Source organism: Ambystoma mexicanum, chromosome 9 (genome assembly GCF_040938575.1).
Source record: "Ambystoma mexicanum isolate Mex_15411 chromosome 9, UKY_AmexF1_1, whole genome shotgun sequence".
Taxonomy (NCBI): Eukaryota; Metazoa; Chordata; class Amphibia; order Caudata; family Ambystomatidae; genus Ambystoma; species Ambystoma mexicanum.
This window is the reverse complement of record NC_090931.1, coordinates 756,762,571-756,782,103: the sequence shown is the minus strand read 5'-3', so window position 1 is coordinate 756,782,103 and position 19,533 is coordinate 756,762,571. Positions and strand designations below refer to the sequence as shown.

General features: G+C 44.6%; 1 protein-coding gene across 1 annotated transcript in view; it reads left to right on the top strand.

Moving 5' to 3' along the window:
• Positions 1–19,533, top strand: part of TMEFF2 (transmembrane protein with EGF like and two follistatin like domains 2) — an 866,447-nt gene that overhangs the window by 91,773 nt on the left and 755,141 nt on the right. The window contains exon 3 of the mRNA XM_069615689.1: positions 9,498–9,627. Coding sequence (XP_069471790.1) covers positions 9,498–9,627 — 130 coding nt within the window. The remainder of the gene's footprint in view (positions 1–9,497; positions 9,628–19,533) is intronic.

The following is a 19,533-nucleotide window of genomic DNA, read 5'->3' as shown; positions in this document are numbered from 1 at the left end:
TCTATGATGGAGAAGGCATGCAAAGAATTTGGTTTGTCCCAGGAAGAACAGAAAAAGGACTGTTTTTTGTTCGACCACATGGGTAAGAGAAGGAGGTCTGTGTTCTCGATACCAGTACTAGACCATGTATGGAAGGAGGGGTTGCAGACAATGCGTCACCCGTTTTCAGAGCCGGCAGTGAAAGGACGCCTGGAAAAAAAGTTTAAGGCTCCAGAGTCTACCCCCAAGTGTTTATCCTCCCAACCAACGCCAGACTCGGTGGTGTCGGCGGCAGCGGCGAGGAAGGCGAAGGCCCAGCACAAGTGCGCGACTCCTCCTGAGAACGAAGCGAGACGCCAAGATGCCTTTGGCAAAAAAGTGCTATCCGTGGGAGCGACCACAGTAAAGGCCGCAAACTCTCTGGCAATTGTTGCCAGATACGATAGGGAGATGTGGCACAGGCTAGCTCCGTTGCTTGATCATCTTCCAGAAGAGCATAGGAAGGCAGCGATGTTACTCGTCCGAGAAGGTGAGGAAGCCTCAAATCACGCAATAAACATTGCGGTGGACCTCGCTGAGTCAGGCTTCAAGCAAGTGAATAATGGGGTCGTATTACGTCGACAGTCATGGCTTAAGTGTACCTACTTCAGACCAGAAGTACAATACAAAGTTTTAGATATGCCCTTTGAGGGAGACCTTCTTTTCGGTGAGAAGGTGGACGAAGCCCTAAAGGGAATGAAAGAGGACTCGGACACGGCACGTTCTTTGGGTGCCCTCCAGAGTGGCAGAAACTACAAGTCTTTTCGTCCCTTTAGAGGGGCTTCAGGTAATTCAAGATTCACTGCATCTGGAGACAGATCCTTTGGCAGATCAGCTTACCCCTCCCAGGGATACAGACGTGCCTCCCAACCGGCAAACCGTCGCCGGAACTTCCAGACTTCCAGGAAAAGACCATCATATCAGTCGTCGTCGAGAGACAAACAAAATAAAGATCAGCAGTGACATACAACACACCGTTCTGGGGGGAAGAGTTTCAGCATATGTCGACGAATGGGAACGAATAACGACGGATCAATGGGTGCTGGATACTATAAGAAACGGACACTCTCTACAATTCAAACACAGCCCTCCGCAAATTCCACCTGCGTTCACCGCTCATTCCCATCTGAAGATACTGCAACAAGAGGTAACACTCATGTTAGCAAAGGGCGTGATAGAATTAGTTCCAACATCACAGAGAGGTCAAGGAGTCTACTCAAGATATTTCGTTGTAAAAAAGTCGAACGGCAAATGGCGTCCCATTTTAGACTTACGCGATCTGAACAAGTCTTTAAAGAGCCTGAAACTCAAGATGCTCACTCTGCAGGAAGCGATCCGCGCCGTTCAAGAGGGGGATTTTCTAGCGTCCCTGGATTTACAGGACGCGTATTTCCATATTCCAATGTGTCGGAAACACAGGAAATTCCTAAGATTTGTAATAGGGCGAACTCGCTACCAATTCACGGTTCTTCCTTTTGGGCTCATGACCTCCCTTCACGAAATGCCTGGCTCCTGTAGCGGCCTGGCTAAGGAAGCAAGGCCACCATGTATACCCATACCTCGACGACTGGCTGGTAAGGGGATCCTCCCCGGCGTCGACCAACACAAGTTTACAAGCCACCATGCAGCTTCTACAACAGCTGGGATTCGCCATAAACTTCGAAAAATCCTCTCTGCAGCCATCGAGATCGCTGGTATTCCTGGGGGCACAGTTCGAGACCCAGTTAGGACTAGTGAAACCTTCTCTCGACAGAACCTCAAGACTCAATCAACAAGCATGCCGACTACGGCGAAACACCAAGATCTCAGTGAGAAAATATGTTTCGGTCCTAGGGGCCATGGCATCCTGCATCCATCTGGTGGAAAACTGTCGCCTATTCATGAGGCCAGTCCAGGAATTCCTCGCGGACCGATGGACGCAGGCTCAAGGATCGTGGTCAGACAAGATAACCATCGACGACGACAAGCTGCTTCGGACCCTTCAGTGGTGGCAGAGTTTCCACAATCTGAACGGCGTACCCCTACAGGAGCCGGAGTTTTAGCGAACCATAGTCACGGATGCGTCCCTAACCGGATGGGGAGCTCACATGGGTGCTCTCCAAACGCAAGGTCGCTGGTCTCCAACGGAGTCACTCCTACACATAAACGTGTTAGAGCTCAGAGCAGTACGATGGGCCTTGAAGGCATTCCTACCACACATCAGGGGCTCGCGAGTACGAATACTGACCGACAATACAACGGCCATGTTTTATCTGAGGAAACAAGGAGGGACGCGATCAAGAACTCTTTCCATAGAAGCCCAGAAAACATGGCATTGGGCATTAAAGCACGAAATTTCCATCGTGGCTCATCACCTTCCAGGAGTGAGGAACTCCCAAGCAGACTCCCTCAGCAGAAGCATGACCCAGATACACGAGTGGGAAATGGACACAGTTCACCTGATGAAAGTATTCGAGAAATGGGGTCACCCCCCTCTGGACGCCTTCGCGCCCAAAGACAACAAGAAATGCGAGCAATTCGCAAGCAGATGGCCTCAAGAGGGCTCCAGGGGGGAGGCATTCTCCTTCCCATGGACGGACATGTTCCTCTATGCTTTTCCCCCGTTCCCCCTCATACGGAGGACAATACAGTGGATACGCAGATACAATTGCCGGGTAATTCTAGTGACACCATACTGGCCAAGGCAACCGTGGTTCTCCGACCTGCTTCACCTGTCGCTGGAACATCCCATAGGGTTTCCCAAAGCCCCGAACCTACTATCCAGGGAAAAAGGCACGGTGTGGCATCACGACCCGGACAGTCTCAACCTTACAGCCTGGCTCCTGACTTTTCGGAGTTCGGTGCTTTAGACGTTTCGGAGGATTGTCAAAAAATTCTGCAAGCGGCTAGAGCCCCTTCTACAAACAAATCCTACTCCTATAAGTGGCGGAGGTTCTGTGAATGGTGTAGGGGACAACAGGGCCTACAACCGTTGTCGGTGACGCCGGAACAAGTTCTACCTTACCTGCTCCTCTTAGCGGAGAGGGGATTATCCTTCACATCGATAAAGGTGCACCTGGCGGCCATCTCGAGGTTTACAAGGAAAAGGCAGTCATCTCCTCTATTTAGCGACAGACTTGTAAAACACTTCATGATGGGTTTATTTCGAGATTTTCCCCCGGAAAAACGTTTCCCCCCGACTTGGAGTCTCAACACAGTGTTGGCAGGCTTAATGAAACCGCCTTTTGAGCCTATGGCCACGTCCGACATAAAATTCATTTCGTGGAAGTTGGCATTCTTGATTGCTATCACATCAGCTAGAAGAATCTCGGAACTGCAAGCGCTGGTCGTAGACCCGCCATACCTAAGATTCTTTAAGGACAAAGTAGTCCTGGCAACTAATCCTATGTTCGTCCCAAAAGTTCCGACAGTGTATCACAAACACTCGTCCATTGTTCTCCCTACTTTCTTCGCCACACCATCATCGGCAGCAGAAAAAGCTCTTCATACCCTGGACGTTAAGAGGGCTCTGAAATTTTACCTACATCGTACACAGGAATTCAGGTCTACTAGACAACTGTTCGTCGCGTATGGTCCGTCGACGAGAGGAAAAGCAATCTCTAAACAAGGATTGGCTCGATGGGTCTCATCGACGATTGCGTTTTGTCACTCTAAGGCCGGAAGGCCACTGCAAGGACATCCTAGAGCCCATTCTACAAGATCTATGTCCTCCTCAACAGCTTTATGGGCAGGAATTCCGTTGACGGACATATGCCAAGCTGCGGCATGGTCAGTTCCCCTACACGTTTACCCGCCACTACTGCCTTGCCAGGCAGCATGCGGACGAGGTGCAGATGGGAAGAGCTGTCCTGCGCCATCTGTTTCAGTAAGGTAAGCTCCACGCTGTGGAGAATATGTTGTCTACCTTTTAATGACAGTTTATTTTATGTGGGTTAGGTTATTTGAGGTAACTTATTCCTACTGTACATATGCATTGTGTAGTATGTTATGGGTATATTACATTACATTCTCACCGCCGTCTCAAGTGTTACTGCTATACAATCTATTCTAAGCATGTGAATCCATGAAAGATCCAATGCTGGAGAAGGGAATAGTTTCTTACCTGTAACTCCATTTCTCCAGCATTGGTATCTTTCATGGATTCACATGCGACCGCCAACCTCCCCGGAATGTAATGTATTTGATTGATAAGTCTAACCCTTCCTACTTTGGAGGGGCCGAAATCTGAAGGGGAGCCGCGGGGGCGGGCCTCTTATACTGGGACGGCCTACGGAGCATGCGTAGGCGGGTCCTAAAAGGACGTAGATAGGACACAAAAGTGTCGGAAGTTTCCCTATTGGAAAAGGCTATATATGTGTACCGAGGGGTCCCAGTCTGACGACGGGTAATATTCTAAGCATGTGAATCCATGAAAGATACCAATGCTGGAGAAATGGAGTTACAGGTAAGAAACTATTCCCTTTTATCCCATTGCGCTCTTCGGGATATATTTACGTTGTTTACAAAGTTTGCATCAAATTGAGTGTTTCATGTTTTATTCCCCTGTGCTCTTGGGATATATTCCCAATGCTTTTTAGTGTATTCAGCTCCCTCTGTGCCCCAACAACCGGTCTGACCCTTTTCCTACCTTTGGGAAGTGTTGGGCGTTCTCTGGTCTCTTCAAGCGGTGGAGCTGAGCTTTTCTGTTGCTGCCACATTTGGTGTTCTATTCCTCATGGCTCGACTGTTCTAGACTGTCCCTCAGGTCTCCGGCTGCTTGCGTCTTCGTTCTCAGTCTGCATTTGCTGGTGTGGCTTTCTCTCTCCCTCTGCCACTGGCCATGCCCACCTCACTGGGACCGCTCAGATAGTCATGCCCTTCTGCATTCCGGTTTTCAGCCTTTGGGGCCACTGCAATGGAACGAGCATCCAGGGCTGGCCCGATGGACCATTGAGTCCTACTTTCCTTGTAATGATTGGGGCTGCTACTTGATAACTGTACTGCATGTGTTGGTTCCGCTTTTGCCTCCTTGTTCCCTCTTCCTCATCTCAGTGGTATTTATGTTTGGGTAAGCCTCCTTCTTCCTCGTCCCAGTATTGTCAATGTGACTTTCTACTCTACTATAACATATAAAGGTATGGGGGCCAGAGGGGCCTGAGTGGGTGATAAGGAGAGTGGTCTTCTCAAAGGGGTAAGTGAATACTGCGTTCTCCCAAGTCCATTGCCAGTGGTCCCATTAAGGATTTCCTTTCCAATGAGATCCACCGCTAATAATGACCCCAAGAGGGACTATCAGGTAGCAGCCTCAACTCCCTTGCCTCGTGGAATCGGGCCTCCCACATGGAAGCAGTGACAATACTCTGGGATTTGTCACTGAATCCAGTAATATCATATAAAGGCTAAGTGACTGAATGTATGCATCTTCTATGCTTTCCTGCCAGGCATATGATAGAACGTCTTCATACATTTAAAGTTCTGGGCACACGAAAAGGTGTTGAGAGACTCTGATTATGCTTATACTCAACCTGTATTGAGTCACTTTCAATGCCTGGTAGACACATTCTTCAATTCATATTTTGGGTAAGGTTTAATGTATGCTGTATTGCAATAAATAAATATTTTATATGGGATTTACTTTAAACTAGTGCAAATGTACATATTGTTAACTGAACACCTTGGGCCCATGGCTGTTAATTACTTTTATAGACATAGCCAGCGGGCCATATCGGGTATTAGGGTCCCTGAAGACTAACTTAAAGGCCCTAGCACAGCAATGGCATGTAACAAGGGTAGCAGGCCCATAATCTGGCCTTTAATGAGGGTCTTGGTTCATTACCACTCTGTACAGCCTGTGGAACAGGTGCTAATTGCTATTATGCCCGGGTTTCCAGTCCAGAAACCCAGGTGCTGACAGCAATGTATTTTTAATGAATGAAAAGGCTGTCCTGTTCATTCATACAAAATACTTAACTAAGATGGCTGCTGTGGAGCTAGAGGACAGGGCTCCAAGCGCAGCCCTTCTTCCATTTCCACAGTGGCCCAGGAGGCTGGAGCAGAGGCAGTGGTTGAGCCGCCACCAAAAGCATAAAGTGAGTGGTGTAGGGTGGTCAGGAGGGGAGGTAACTGTGACTGGGGGAAGCGAAGGGGAGGGGAAGATGGTGGGTTGAGGGAGCAGCTATCAGGTTTCTTGGAACACAGTCTTGGATCATCGGATTTTGCCCACAATCTGAGCATTCCCATTGGTTTGCTACCCGCCCTGGGTGCAAATTCTGATTACAGCCCAAGGGCACAGTCTATAAATCTATTATGTCCCTTTCTGTGGACTGAAGGGGGTTGTAAAAGAAAGGCAATCTGGCTGGATTGGTTTGTAGGAACTGTCTAGTTTCCAGCATCCATGTGGCAATGTGGTGAGAATCAAGGGCCTTGGCCTAGAAGACAGGTCAGCCATTTCTGCCATATGTGGCCGGCAATGATTTTGGCAGCATGTGGAAGAGCCACAGTAAAGTATCAGGTGTGGGAGGGTGGGGAGAGTTAGGGATGAATGAATGTTTGGGTGCCCGAACCACACCTGTCAGGATTGGCTCAAGTGAACTCAGTGGTGTGAGCAGACAGCAGGCCTTCCAGCACAGCGCTCACATGATGAGCGGGAATGCCGAGCTGAAAGACCTGTCACTGGTGGCGCCTGGGGAGTTTCGCCGCACTCCCTCTCATTTCCAGGCCATATGAAATGTAAGAGCCATACCATCTTGTATGGACATAAATTGGACAATGGGGGATTGCCAGGTCACTCCGATGGAACTTAAAACAAAATCATTGATAAAAGTTACAAACCAGCTACAAAACTACTATACAAAACTACTAAGAACAGATGGCCTATTTACTTTGAATAGATTGTTAGGCAGGTTAAACGGTGTGATTTGCAAGCAGTAACATACCGATACCACAAACTACCCCTATGAATGCTGTAGTTTTAATTGTGATTAGAATTTACAAATAAGTACTGTCATACCAAGTTTGGGGTTGTGCATGTGATTATTGTATTCTGCTCTGCAAGAGCACAAGGATGAGTCGGGGTAAAATGGCCCTCTCAGCCCTCACACTTCTACAAACCAAAACACAAAGCAATTATAATTGTAAGACAGGGACAGTTAAGTGATATACCTCCTTTTCCATTTGCGGTAATGTGAGCTGGGAAAGGTTATGCTCTTAAATGTTGTGTGATGGTGAACCAGTAGAGACCCAAACAACTAATATGACAGTTCAATATAAAGGGAATGTCCAATCAAGGTCCTAGAAAAATATGCACACTTTAATCAAACACACCAGCTGCACCCAGAACGAATAGAGAATGCTCTACAAAAACCCACCCCATAGAAAGAACAGAGATGAGGTGACAAACTTGAGAAAGTAGCACTCTTAGCGTGGTTCTAGCGGTGGTAGGTAAAATACTAACTACGAAAAGGATATCTTGATAGAAAACATATGCAATCATGACCTACTGAGTGTCTAGGATCCAAGTGGACCAAGGCATCAACATTACCTGGACTCAGTTATTGGTGGGCTGATGCAGTCCGCCCCGGCATCGAATGCAGATGCAAGCTGATCAGTCTTAGGTTGGGCACATAAGGTCATGGAGACCCCAGCAGCAATCAGGTGTCGAGTAGGGACTCTTCAAAGATGCAGGTCGGATGGGGGTTGTCCCAGGAATGCTTTGCAGTTGGCCAGGCCAAGTCAGACTTTTCCGCTGGAAGGGTCGATGAGTACTGCTCCAGCAGTTCGAGCCAGCAGGTAATGGTCATCAAAGTGGTGATCTTGTGTGCGTTGATGTGTGATCGATGAGGCAGCAGTTCAAGGGCTAGCTAGACCACTCTGTGGTTGTACACCCTGGTTAGAGTCGGTTAGTCATTCTCCAGAGATTTGGTCTGGGTCCTCGCATTGAGCAGTCACTCTGGGCCTTCCAGGTGACAAGCTTTGGCTTGGAAAAAAAGCTGTGTTGAGCTGGTTGAGGGTACAAGCATATTTTCCATTGGTGGAGGAGCACAGCAGCCAACAACTCCCCTCTTGTTCCAGGTGCAGTGAACACGGAGCCAATGGTTCAGTGTGGTGAACAGTGAGCTTTGGCTGATCTGGTCCTGCAGCTGTTGTGAGACCCTTTCAGGTGGATTGAGGATAGGATGATTCCATTCAGTGTCTGCTCTCCCATCTCAGGAGATTCCGGTGCAGCATGGTAGGACCTGTTCTGCAACAGAGGTTACTCCCGATGAGCCCTTGGAGTGGTAGGGGACAGATCTTCCTTCTGTCTTGGATGATTCCTTCTTCACCTCAGGCTGAGGGCTTTGGAGGGTACAACTCTCCCAAAAGAAGTCCAGTTAAATGGTCAGAATAAATCTGCAGCCTTAAAGGATCCTAGAGGAGCTGAGCGAATCTGCTAAAGAGATGGAAGAGCCCTTCTTTTAAAGGCAAATGTCCTCATGTGATTTGACTAAAGCTAGCCTGCATTAGTGGTCCAATCCCTGCTTTGGGACGGAGTGAACCTTTCCCTGTTGATGTTACACCCAAATTGCTATGCTCCAGAGGAAGTGCAGAGGACAGGAAAGACAGAGAAGGATAGAGCGAATGCAAATTTGGTAAACCTTCTCCCATTGACCAGAGGCTGTCTGTCTATCATAATTCAGCTCCATCTCTTCGTACTGAGAACAAAGATCTTTAGAGATGTAGCACCCTGTTGTGAGGCTACTCCATTTGAATGAGTGTGCTCTCTTGATGCACAGACTGAGGACAGCTGCTTGCAGTGTGTCTGTCTTGGGTGGAGGGTGTTAACTGGCCTCACAAAGAGACCAAAGTAGATGCCCAGACTTCCAGGTTCTTGGGAAGCGAGCATCTCGTGACCTTCCAACCTACTCTGTGCCACAAGTAGAGCAGGCCAATCTACAGATGCGGCAGGGCCGGAGTGCGCTATGCTTTTGTCATGGAGTCGACGGGAAAGGGGGACTCTGTTTGGCAGATTACCTCTTTTTGAGATGGAATTACCCTTATCATTCTATTTGTCAATACATATTTTCTTTTAAAACAGGGATACGCAACCCTTGCCAGATGGCATTTCCTCACAGTGCAGTATGTTTGCATTTCTTATGAGATCTGATTGTATATATTATATTTGTTTGTACATTTACTATGCAGTAAAGTGCATCCATGTTCGTTTTTTTCCCTATAAAACAGCAACATGAATAATACATTAAAATAAATGATAAATACATTTGTACCATTTCATTGAAAAGCTTTTTGCAACTAAAAACCTTCTCTGAAGTAGAGATATATACAAATACACACAAAATGTTCATGCATGTATCTAGCATTCTTGGAAGATTGAGGGAATGGGGCTACATAATAGTAGCTATGGGATATGTTTCTTTCCTGCTAAATGCTTTGTTAAATGCATCTTACTGTGAATATGTGGCCTAATCACACATGTCATTTTTTTTGGTTTTTTTTTGCATTAGTGTCACAATGACTATGTGCCAGTGTGTGGCTCCAATGGTGTTACGTTTCGAAACAAGTGCAGTTTACGGGAAGCAGCCTGCAGACAGCAAAGTGAAATACTGGTGGTTTCTGAGGGGTCGTGTGTAACCGGTAGGTGTCGCTCTTTAATCTATATGTGTTTGACTGAAACACTGCTTGATACCAAATAACGTATTTACTTATTCTGTTATTTTTAACCCCTAGTTAGTTATGATCCAACACTTATGTACATTTGCTAATTTTTTGTCTGCTGGCTCCTCATGAACTGTAAGTCAATGCTGCAAAGTCCAGATCAAATGTCATAGAAGGTACTCGTCTGAAGTTTGTCAGCCAGCCACTGAATAATGCCTACCATTGTGCAGAATAACTAATGCGTTGTATCTGTGTAATTCCCAACATAATGCTTTCACACAAAAAATAAATTCAATTCTGTACATCTAAATCAGATTCTTAACACTGATTATTCCTCTTCCTGCACCCTAACACAGATGCAGCATCAACTGGGGCAGCAACAACACTTAAACTCCTCAAAGCGGAGTCTACTGTTAACCTCCTTTTGTTATACAGACCTCCCACTGTTATGGATGATTCTACTACAGGTTTTTAATATTGGGTGATTTTAACCTTTGGTTAGTGCAGGACTCTAATAGTAGAGCCTCAGACCTTGAGTGTGCATTGTCTAATTTGGGTTTTACTCAAAACATTTTTGAACACACTCATTGTAAGGGCCATACTTTTGACTGGGTTTCTACCTCTAATATCACTAGTAAGGAGTTTTCTGTACTTGCATGTCCGTGGTCGGATCATTTCTTTATACAGTTTACATTACAATCGGAATTTCCTATTAAAGTGAAAGGCCTGCTTAAGCAAGAGATTGTTTCTGGAAATCAGAGGAATCTCACTCGGGAACCCCTTGAACTACCTTTGAGCTCTACTATTGTGAATAAATCTAATGTATTATCTGCGGAAGAGCTCTCTAATGCTCTTGTGTCAGAGAGCACCAAAGTAGTAACTGAAAAGGATACGGTACTCAAAAGGATACAGGTGGTAGGGTCTTCCGGATCCCTGTTCACGCGTTTTGATAGTTGTGAAGTCAAGTTAAGACCTTCCAAATGATACAACCCTCTGACTGGTAAAACAGGCAGAGCGATGGATCACTGGAAAGGGCGTGGGTAAGGTATAGGAAGTCAGCCTAGAACAAAATAAAGTATCATGAATAACTGCCCCAACCTGGGTATGATGGAATAGAAAATGTCATGAATGCACACACTGACCTTGAGTCTAGGGCAGATGAATCCAGCAGAGTCTCTGAGGAATCCAAGGTAGAACAAACGACAAGGAAGGGAAGATTAGTAAGGGAGACTTATCCCGAACGGAACGAGGCTCACGCTAGATACCGGGTTGATGCACCACAGGATAGCGTCCAAAGTACTGTTCACTGTCACCTTCCAATTATCCTTGAAAAGCTTCCTTCCCACGTAGAGTAAAGTATAGAAATGAATCAATCCCCCTGTTAATATCACAGGTGCAGGAGTTGGAATTAGCGCTCCTTTTAAGGTATAAACAAAGTACACGCGGTTCTGTACAGCCGCGAAGAAAAGAGCGTGTGCGTGTGGATTTACATGCGATTAGGATTCACGCAGTCCAGGCCAGCAGCGCTTGAAGACAATATATGCGTGTGGATTTTACACGGGAGCAGGATTCACGCAGTCCAGGCCAGCCGTACTTGAAGATAGCGTGCGCGTGTGGATTTACACGCGAGCAGGATTCACGCAGTCCAGGCCAGCAGCGCTTGAGGATAGCTTGCGCGTGTGGATTTACACGCGAACAGGATTCACGCAGTCCAGGCCAGCAGCGCTTGAAGATAGCGTGCGCGTGTGGATTTACATGCGAACAGGATTCACGCAGCCCAGGCCAGCAGCGCTTGAAGATAGCGTGCGCGTGTGGATTTACACGCGAACAGGATTCACGCAGCCCAGGCCAGCAGCGCTTGAAGATAGCGTGCGCGTGTGGATTTACACGCGAACAGGATTCATGCAGCCCAGGCCAGCAGCGCTTGAAGATAGCGTGCGCGTGTGGATTTAAACGCGAACAGGATTCACGCACCCCAGGCTAGCCGCGTTTGAAGACGACGTGCGCGTGTGGATTTACACGCGACCAAACAGCTCCAGGAATCAGCGTGTGGCGGAAAACACGCTATAGAAGGCCCAAAAAGTAGCTGTAGTAACCTGCAAGGATGCAGACCGGAGGTTCAGCTACACAACGCCAAATGATTCGATCAGAAGCAGCGAGTGAAGTTTCCACGCTGCTTAAATACGTAATGCCATAGTTCACGTGACGAAGCAGAATACACGTGAAGTTAGCGACGTGAAAAGTGCAAACGTCGTTTTCCCGGCAACGTATCGAACAACCGCCATTTGGAATAGAACGGTCTAGCTGTTCTACGAGCGTAGGAGGTAGGACCACGTCCAGCATGCATGACATCTTGTTACTTCCTTTGATAACATCTGAAACTCCTTAGCTCCTTCAAAGAAAAAACTTTAAAAAGTTGCTTGTCATAGGAACACTTGTTTTCAGGAGAACTTAAAAAACTCAAAGCTCATATGCTCAAGTGCTTTTATGCTTGGAAAACGAACCACTCTCCTCTTGCTATACTAACCTATAAAAGAGGAGCGAAAGACTATAAACTAGATATTGTTAATGCAAAAAAGAATAGCCTTATTGTGAGAATCCAGAAAGCACAATCTGAAGTTAAAGAACTATTAGAAATTCTCAAAGAACAGGAAACCCCTTACAGGCAGGACAATGGCTCGGTAACTAAGGACGCTGCTTAGTGGGCCTCAATTCAAGAAGCCATGCAGGATGAACTCTAAAAAAATAAATTAGATATTGTCAAAAAAAGAGAGAATCAAACTAGAATTTTGGGGGTCAGTGACAATGTTACTCCAGTAAATAATCTCCTGATTCCTCCTTTTAGGTTCACGGCTATAACGAAAGCTGAATCAGGTTTCAGGCAGGGGTTTGGAACCTAAACCACCCTGTTCGAACTGAAGTCTAGGTTAGTGAATCGTTTGGATATGGGTTTGACATCTCTTCTCATGCTTTTGGATTTGCTGGTTGTGGGAGGTGGCCAACTTCTCCAATGAGGCAGCACAGTGGCTCTCCTCTTTCCTGAGTAATCAGGAGTGTAGGGTCTACTGTGGGGAGATGGAGGCCCCTCCTACAATTGAAGAATTTGGTGTACCACAAGGAGCGTGTATATCACTGTGTGTTTACAATGTTTTCACACTTCCATTCTTCACACTCCTTGAGCAAAATGGTATAGCGTTCACAAACTAAGCTGACAGTACTCCGCGTGTCATCCCTCTTACAGATAACCATGATAAAGACGAACTCCATCTCAATAAAGTTTATAACATCGAAAATTGGATGGTTCAGAATAACCTTGCCTTAAATAGGGAGAAAACTGAGCTTCTGGTAGTGGGTACCCAGAACCTGATTAAAAAACTGGGACCGGCTTATGAGCACTTTAGTTTAGAGGATACTAAGATTGTTGTAAAAAAGAAGGTCAAGATGCTGGGTGTGGTTCTTGATCAACATCTCAGCATGAAGGCTCATGTCAGTAGCCTTGTGTCATCTTCAGCCTACCCGGCGTTGCAGTGTCTTGAATTACATTATCACTGCCCTTGATTAACAACTAGCACGCTCATTACGCAAATCTACTCCGGTATTTACCTGGATGAACACATTAAGATGTTTCTCTGCCACAGATTCGGTATCTAAGGACCCCCTGTTTGCAATCACTACAAGCCATTGATTGACTTTTTATTGATCACACTTGACCCTGTGATAATAAATCCATGATGTCAACATTAAAGCACCTATAAGGCCTACATTGAAGAAATTACCTGTCCTGAAGAGGGCCACTACACTCATTTTTGTATGGACACCTGAGAAAATGTCCAATTCTACCACTGGCCGAAACATGTCGACACCCCGTATCTCAATAAACTTCTAATAGCTAGGCGTTTCTGCAATCACTTTATATGATTATAGGGTGTATTCATTTGCCCTTCCTGTGTTTTGTCTTTGTTGTTTTTTTGTAGCCTTGTTTTATGTGCTTGATACAAGTATTACAATGTTGTCCTTGTATCTCCCCTTTTTTTGTTATCTTATAAATGCATAAAATTGCCCTTTTAACCATTTCTACTAACTATTAAAAAATAGATCTCATGTACATTGATACGTCTGGCATTTTACATTTGCTGATTTCTTATGTAAATGTTGTTGTGTAAAATTTTACGCATGTGACCTTAGGCATTTCAAACTCTCTCTAGGATCGTAGTAGTGAGGGGTAATCATTTCTCTAGTGCCGTACCCCGGCACCCTTCTCCTTACATCTTCAGCCTATTACATTAAGCTCCTAAATCATCTCCATCCCTTTATCACTCAACCTAATGCTGAGACCATCGCTTTGGCGATAGTATAGATTATTGTTGCAGCCTATTGTTTGGCATCAATAAAGGGGAGTGTAAGCGCTTACAGGTTATACAAAATAGCGCAGTTAGAGTAGTAACGGGAACTGCTTGGAGAGACCATATCTCGGAGGCTCAACATGGTCTACATTGGCTACCCATTAAATCCAGACTACTTTATGGTCTGTTGCTAATTGTTCATAAATGCCGACTGGGTAAAATGCCTGCATATTTACAGCCTTTGATTGAAGAAAAAGTCCTTGTGAGATCTCTCCGGTCTAATAATACTGATCAGCTGACTTTGCCCAAATGTAACACCATTAAAGCCAGTAAAGGAACATTTGTGAATGCTGCTACTAGAGCCTGGAATGGACTTCCCCCAGAATTGAGGGGCCTTAAATGGACTGAACATTTTAGGAAGAAATTTAAAACTTTGCTTTTTAACTGAACTCATTCCTCTCTAGACTCTTTTCCATGTTATTCTGCTATTTGTTGATCCGTTGGATGTTTATTTTTTGTATTGGCGTCCTTAAGCCTACAGGTCCATGGTTTGCGCAGTATAAATTAATAAAAGTAAAACCTAAAGTAAAGTAAAAGGATGGGATTTGGTGGGGGCGGGATACCTTGAGATCCTTTTGTGGGTGGGGCAAACTTGCATGCATGTTCTCACAAAGCAATGTTTGGGTGAACCAGTGTCAAATTAACAGCAGCTGTTGCAATGGATAGTAGGTTGTGCTAGTGATATTGTGCAAAATCATGATAGGATTTAAAGACAAAATGCATTTGTACTCACACCGCCCAGCATGGTAACATTGTGGTTGTGATGTGATGTGTGGTTGGCTTTGTCAATTGGTAGGTCATGGTGCATGGGCAGCTGAAATGTACCATGGACCTGTTTGCACCCTATGTGCACAACTGTTGGAGTGTATTTGTGGTGTCAGTGGGCAGTCAGAAGCGACACCCCAGGCAACTGGCTGCAGATATTGTAGGCCCTAGATGTTGTGCCCTGGCACAGGCTTACCTGTCAGAGCAAAGCTTTGCCTGACATCCCAAAATATACCATATCAAAGCATAGATGCTGGAAAAAATATGTTTTGTATGGTGATAAACTTATGAAGGGAACCTCTTTGATGTTTCCAAAGTCAGAAAGCTTATCCACAGATGCTACTGGATGGTCTGCTGGTCCAGATATGGAATAATAACTTGCCTTAAGTCACCCTACTTCCTACTCCAACCAGCAAACACATTTTGACACACAACTACAACACAGGTTAACACAATGTAACATACACCACACCAAGACATGTGTGTCTACACTACATTTCCTAAGCACCACACTAACTCACCACAGACATGCCATCATTACTCTCTGCACTCTCCTTAAACACCCCTCTGCCAGACACCACAAACAGTCACAGAAACATATGCATTACCAGTCTGGAACACATGGTGACCAGTACACCATCATAAATACATACCATACATATCATACAACTGGCAAAATATCTAAAGCTTAAACACTATGCAGAATTCTGCCGCTTCAGACTTGCACACAACATTGCAACAATGCAACCGTTCCCCACTCCCTTAGCTCATGTGTTAGTCCTCAAACCCACCTTTCGCATATACTAAAGTATCAGTGACCAAAAAGGGTATAATCTTTGCGTTTAGAAGACCAAATAACATAGCATAACAGTGCTTATTAAAGAGGTTTACACATTCTCCTGTAGGGCACAGCTCTGCTTGACCCGAGCAATTCTGGTGACAGCCAGAAGCAGGGGAGGAAATAAATGTTGGTTTAGCTGCAGTTAGTCCACTATACTAGCATGGCTGGTGCCATGACTTACTGGAGATAATATATAGCCTCCTGTTAAACATACTACCCCACAATCCTATACTTACCCCTGCTTTCTCTACGTATCCTACCGTCTCTGCTATCAACATCCTACTTGTAACCCCATTCAGTGTTTCTACTATGTACAGTGTTCTGTTTCATCCCAGCTAAGTATCCACTTTATAAATGCATTCATAGTGATGAAACAATAGTGTTACATATAGCAATGTTAGGTGATACCTTTGTGGGCCACCATCATAGGAGCATGCTTTTTGTTTTAATAGTAGCTCCTTCAGGATCCCGATTGAAATAGAAATATATATTGATTAGTAGCTATATAATGCCCATCTTACTGTTTTCTTGTAGGTAATATGCACACTTAGAATATCTGGTTAGGAGCACCATAAACACTCTGCTTGAAATAGAAATTGAAATAGAATAATGTGAACGGAATAATTTAAAGGGACTAACATTTTTGCAGATAAGAGACAGTGAGATTAAATGATCTGCACAAGATCACACATTGTGTGGCGGATCTCGACTGGGTGTTCTTCCACCGTTTTTCTTTTGATTAATAAGTCATTTACATCTGCCAAACTCCCTCTTCCGACAAGATCAGGTATGATGTAAGAATATGTTGAGCCAATGTAACAAAATGGAATTTGGGTCCAGAGTACTGAGGCAGTCCAATATCCATTCGTCAAATTGATGGCGATGTATGCTTTAGATATCTGGATCTTTGCTCGGCCTGGATCAATAAAAGGGAGAGGCCACCTTGACATGTGAATCCTCTTTTTCAACTCCCTTAGGGTTGCACAGCATCTGCATTCGCCATTGGATTTCATTATTCCTAGTAGTGGGTTCTTAAAGTTACAGTGGATTGCTTGAATAATCCCACAGAATTCCAAGTTTTTTATAACATCTGTGAGTGGTTTCATTGGTGGTAACCGGTAATGGCATCAGCCAGGCTGAGCTTTTCTTTGCTCATCTGAAGAAAATGTGGATATATTTCTGGGGTGGCTATTTCTGAACTTTGTTCCAATTGGGTGGATAAATCCTAATTTATTGCGTCTACCTTGGTGAGTGATTCCTTAGCGTCAAGGCAGTTACTAGTGACACTAAATACTATCTATTTTTCTAGCATGTCACGGGTGACATCCTCCACAGGGAGTATACCATAACATTCACAACTTGGTGGATATAGAGAGTTTTTGGCCTGTTTACATCAGTATTGTTATAACAATCTTTAGTTATGTCACACATGATGGGCTTGGCTAAATCCACGGAAAAGTGTCTGGAATCAGCAGCTTTCCAATGGAGCTACCTTCGTATAATATCATGCTTTGGGGAAAATTACTGTCAACCAGCATTCAAATGGCTTGATTTCTGCGATCTACTAAGAGTTGGGTGTTGTGACAGGCCTTGTTACTGAAAAATATTTAAATTAATAAAAGCTTCTTGATTAAACAAGGTCTGCCCTTTTTCCATCTTTATTTGCAAAGTGTATTGCCGAGTATTTCTTTGGATAGTGACATCATCTTTGATTTTAGATTCAGCAACATAAGGCAATAATTATGTTCACCTGAATGGCTTTTAAAGTTTATTGAAGTCCATTGGCTTTCCCCTAAATCTAGACCCAACTTTATTATTAATAAAATCCAAGTTAATTTCGAATCAATGTGATATGTCATTACCGAAATAAAAATCAGAAATTCCATCTCTTACGACCCAGCAATTGTGATTTATCTTTTTGTTTCCACTTTTGATCTCCAGGATGCACCTGCTAGTAATCTGGCACTTACAATCCATCCCATCACTCATTCACTGTTGAAGCTTCCTTTTTGAGTTAAACAAACTTTGCAGAAAACTGGTTGCTTACCTTCATTGAGTTAAGATGGAAGAATATGAGTTCCCGTTTCCTCTGCATGGTTGTTAAACTGCTGTCTCTATCTGCTGAGTTATCTACTGGTTGACTTAAATCCTCACAGGAGGTCTGCCACAAATAGAAGTCCAGTCTATTTCCTTTCAAAGTGGGGAACAACTCATTATTTGGAGGAAGGGGTATTCTAAAAGGTTCCAACTACCACCTTGTTCTTACACAGAGGTGCTAGTGATGTCTGGGACTTGAATGTTCTGGAAATGAATCTCCACTTGGTCTTGATACTTTCAATTAAGTAACAGGTGCCATTCACACTGATATAGTTGGCACTCTTCTTTATTTTGATAGGGCAGATTTAGGTCTAGAGAACCTGGTTCATGCAATCTATCAATGGCAGAAGTAATAAAATAGTCTGGCAATAAACCAGGTGTGCTCTGAGGAGCCACGAATATCACTCATTGAGTGAGACTGTGTCTCCTTATTTTGATTTCTACTTCAGTAACCTATATATTGGGATCACCTTTCAATGAAATGTTTTAGTATCCCAAGGAACGGTACAGTGATTTCCCCCTCTTTCGTAGTTCAGATTATCAAGGACCTCTCAATATATCAAGGTTGCCTTAGACTGTATCTCCTTCTCCATGAGAGCCAATAAGTCACACTGTTCTTGAACCTGGATAGGAATGAAAAACATGCAATCTTTAAGCTCCAAAGTGTCAGTTAGTGAATCATTCTGATTATATTTTATTGATGTTTGCGGCTTCATGAGCTTGACATTGAGCATCCCCATCATGGGCATTCTTCTCAATTTAATGTGAGTTAGTCTCTGTATGGATAGAAATACAGCTTGTGATAAAAGTGGAACAGGATCCCCCACACCCCTCTTTGCAGAGGGGTTTTCCATGGGTCCATCTCGATTTTTAGGCAAACCCAGGGGTATCTTTGCAGGAGATGCAAGAAGCTTCCTCTAAGGCTTGGAATATATTTTCTGTCACATCCCTCTCTCCACGTCTGCTTGTGTATTTGAATTGGAAAGATTTCCTCTTGTCATTGACCACCCTGACCTATTTACTCATTCTGGACAAGATTTCTGTGAGTAGAAGAATCAGGATTTCCCTTTTGGAATCTCATGATTTAGCCAAGGCTTTCTGTCAATTGTTTGACCTGTCACTCAAGTTGTGAACCTTTTTCTCTACCCAGCATAGTTTGGTGTGGTCTTCGGTGATACCCCAGTTCTTCTCCAAAAGGGTCACCATCCCTCCAAAGAGAGTAGGGTTGGCAACACTGACACCTGTTGTTGTATCTAATGATTGGTCTCCAGTATCCCTGGTAATGGGATCTAATAACCTAGAATGCAGGAGGAGGAGGAGAATCATTTTCTTCGGAATTGGTTCTAAGAGGTGCTGATTGGCTTTTCTCCCTTCCGATTTGGATTTCTCTGGAAACCTACTCTTGCATTCAGACTATTTCTGTCTAATGACAGGTACATATTTATAGCCCAAGATGGGCCTAGATCCTAAATTCTAAGGGCTGATATAAGTCTCTCTTTTTGTGTGATCAGTAGTAGCTTTTCAGGTGGATGACTATCCAGCTGGCTATGAACAGAGGGTTTTCTCTGTCTGTTAATAACATTAACAGCAGAAGACTATCTCTTTGCCCCTCTGTCTCTAAGTCCAACTGAGGTGTACTCTTCACCTCAGCTACCTTAGTGGTGGCTGGGAATGTGTCTGTTTTGGATTCTTTTCTTGTTTGGGGGGAGTTGTGGTTGCTCTACTTCATAGATCCTAGTAGCATGTGTGATTATCCACTTTGGAGTTATCGAGTCATCA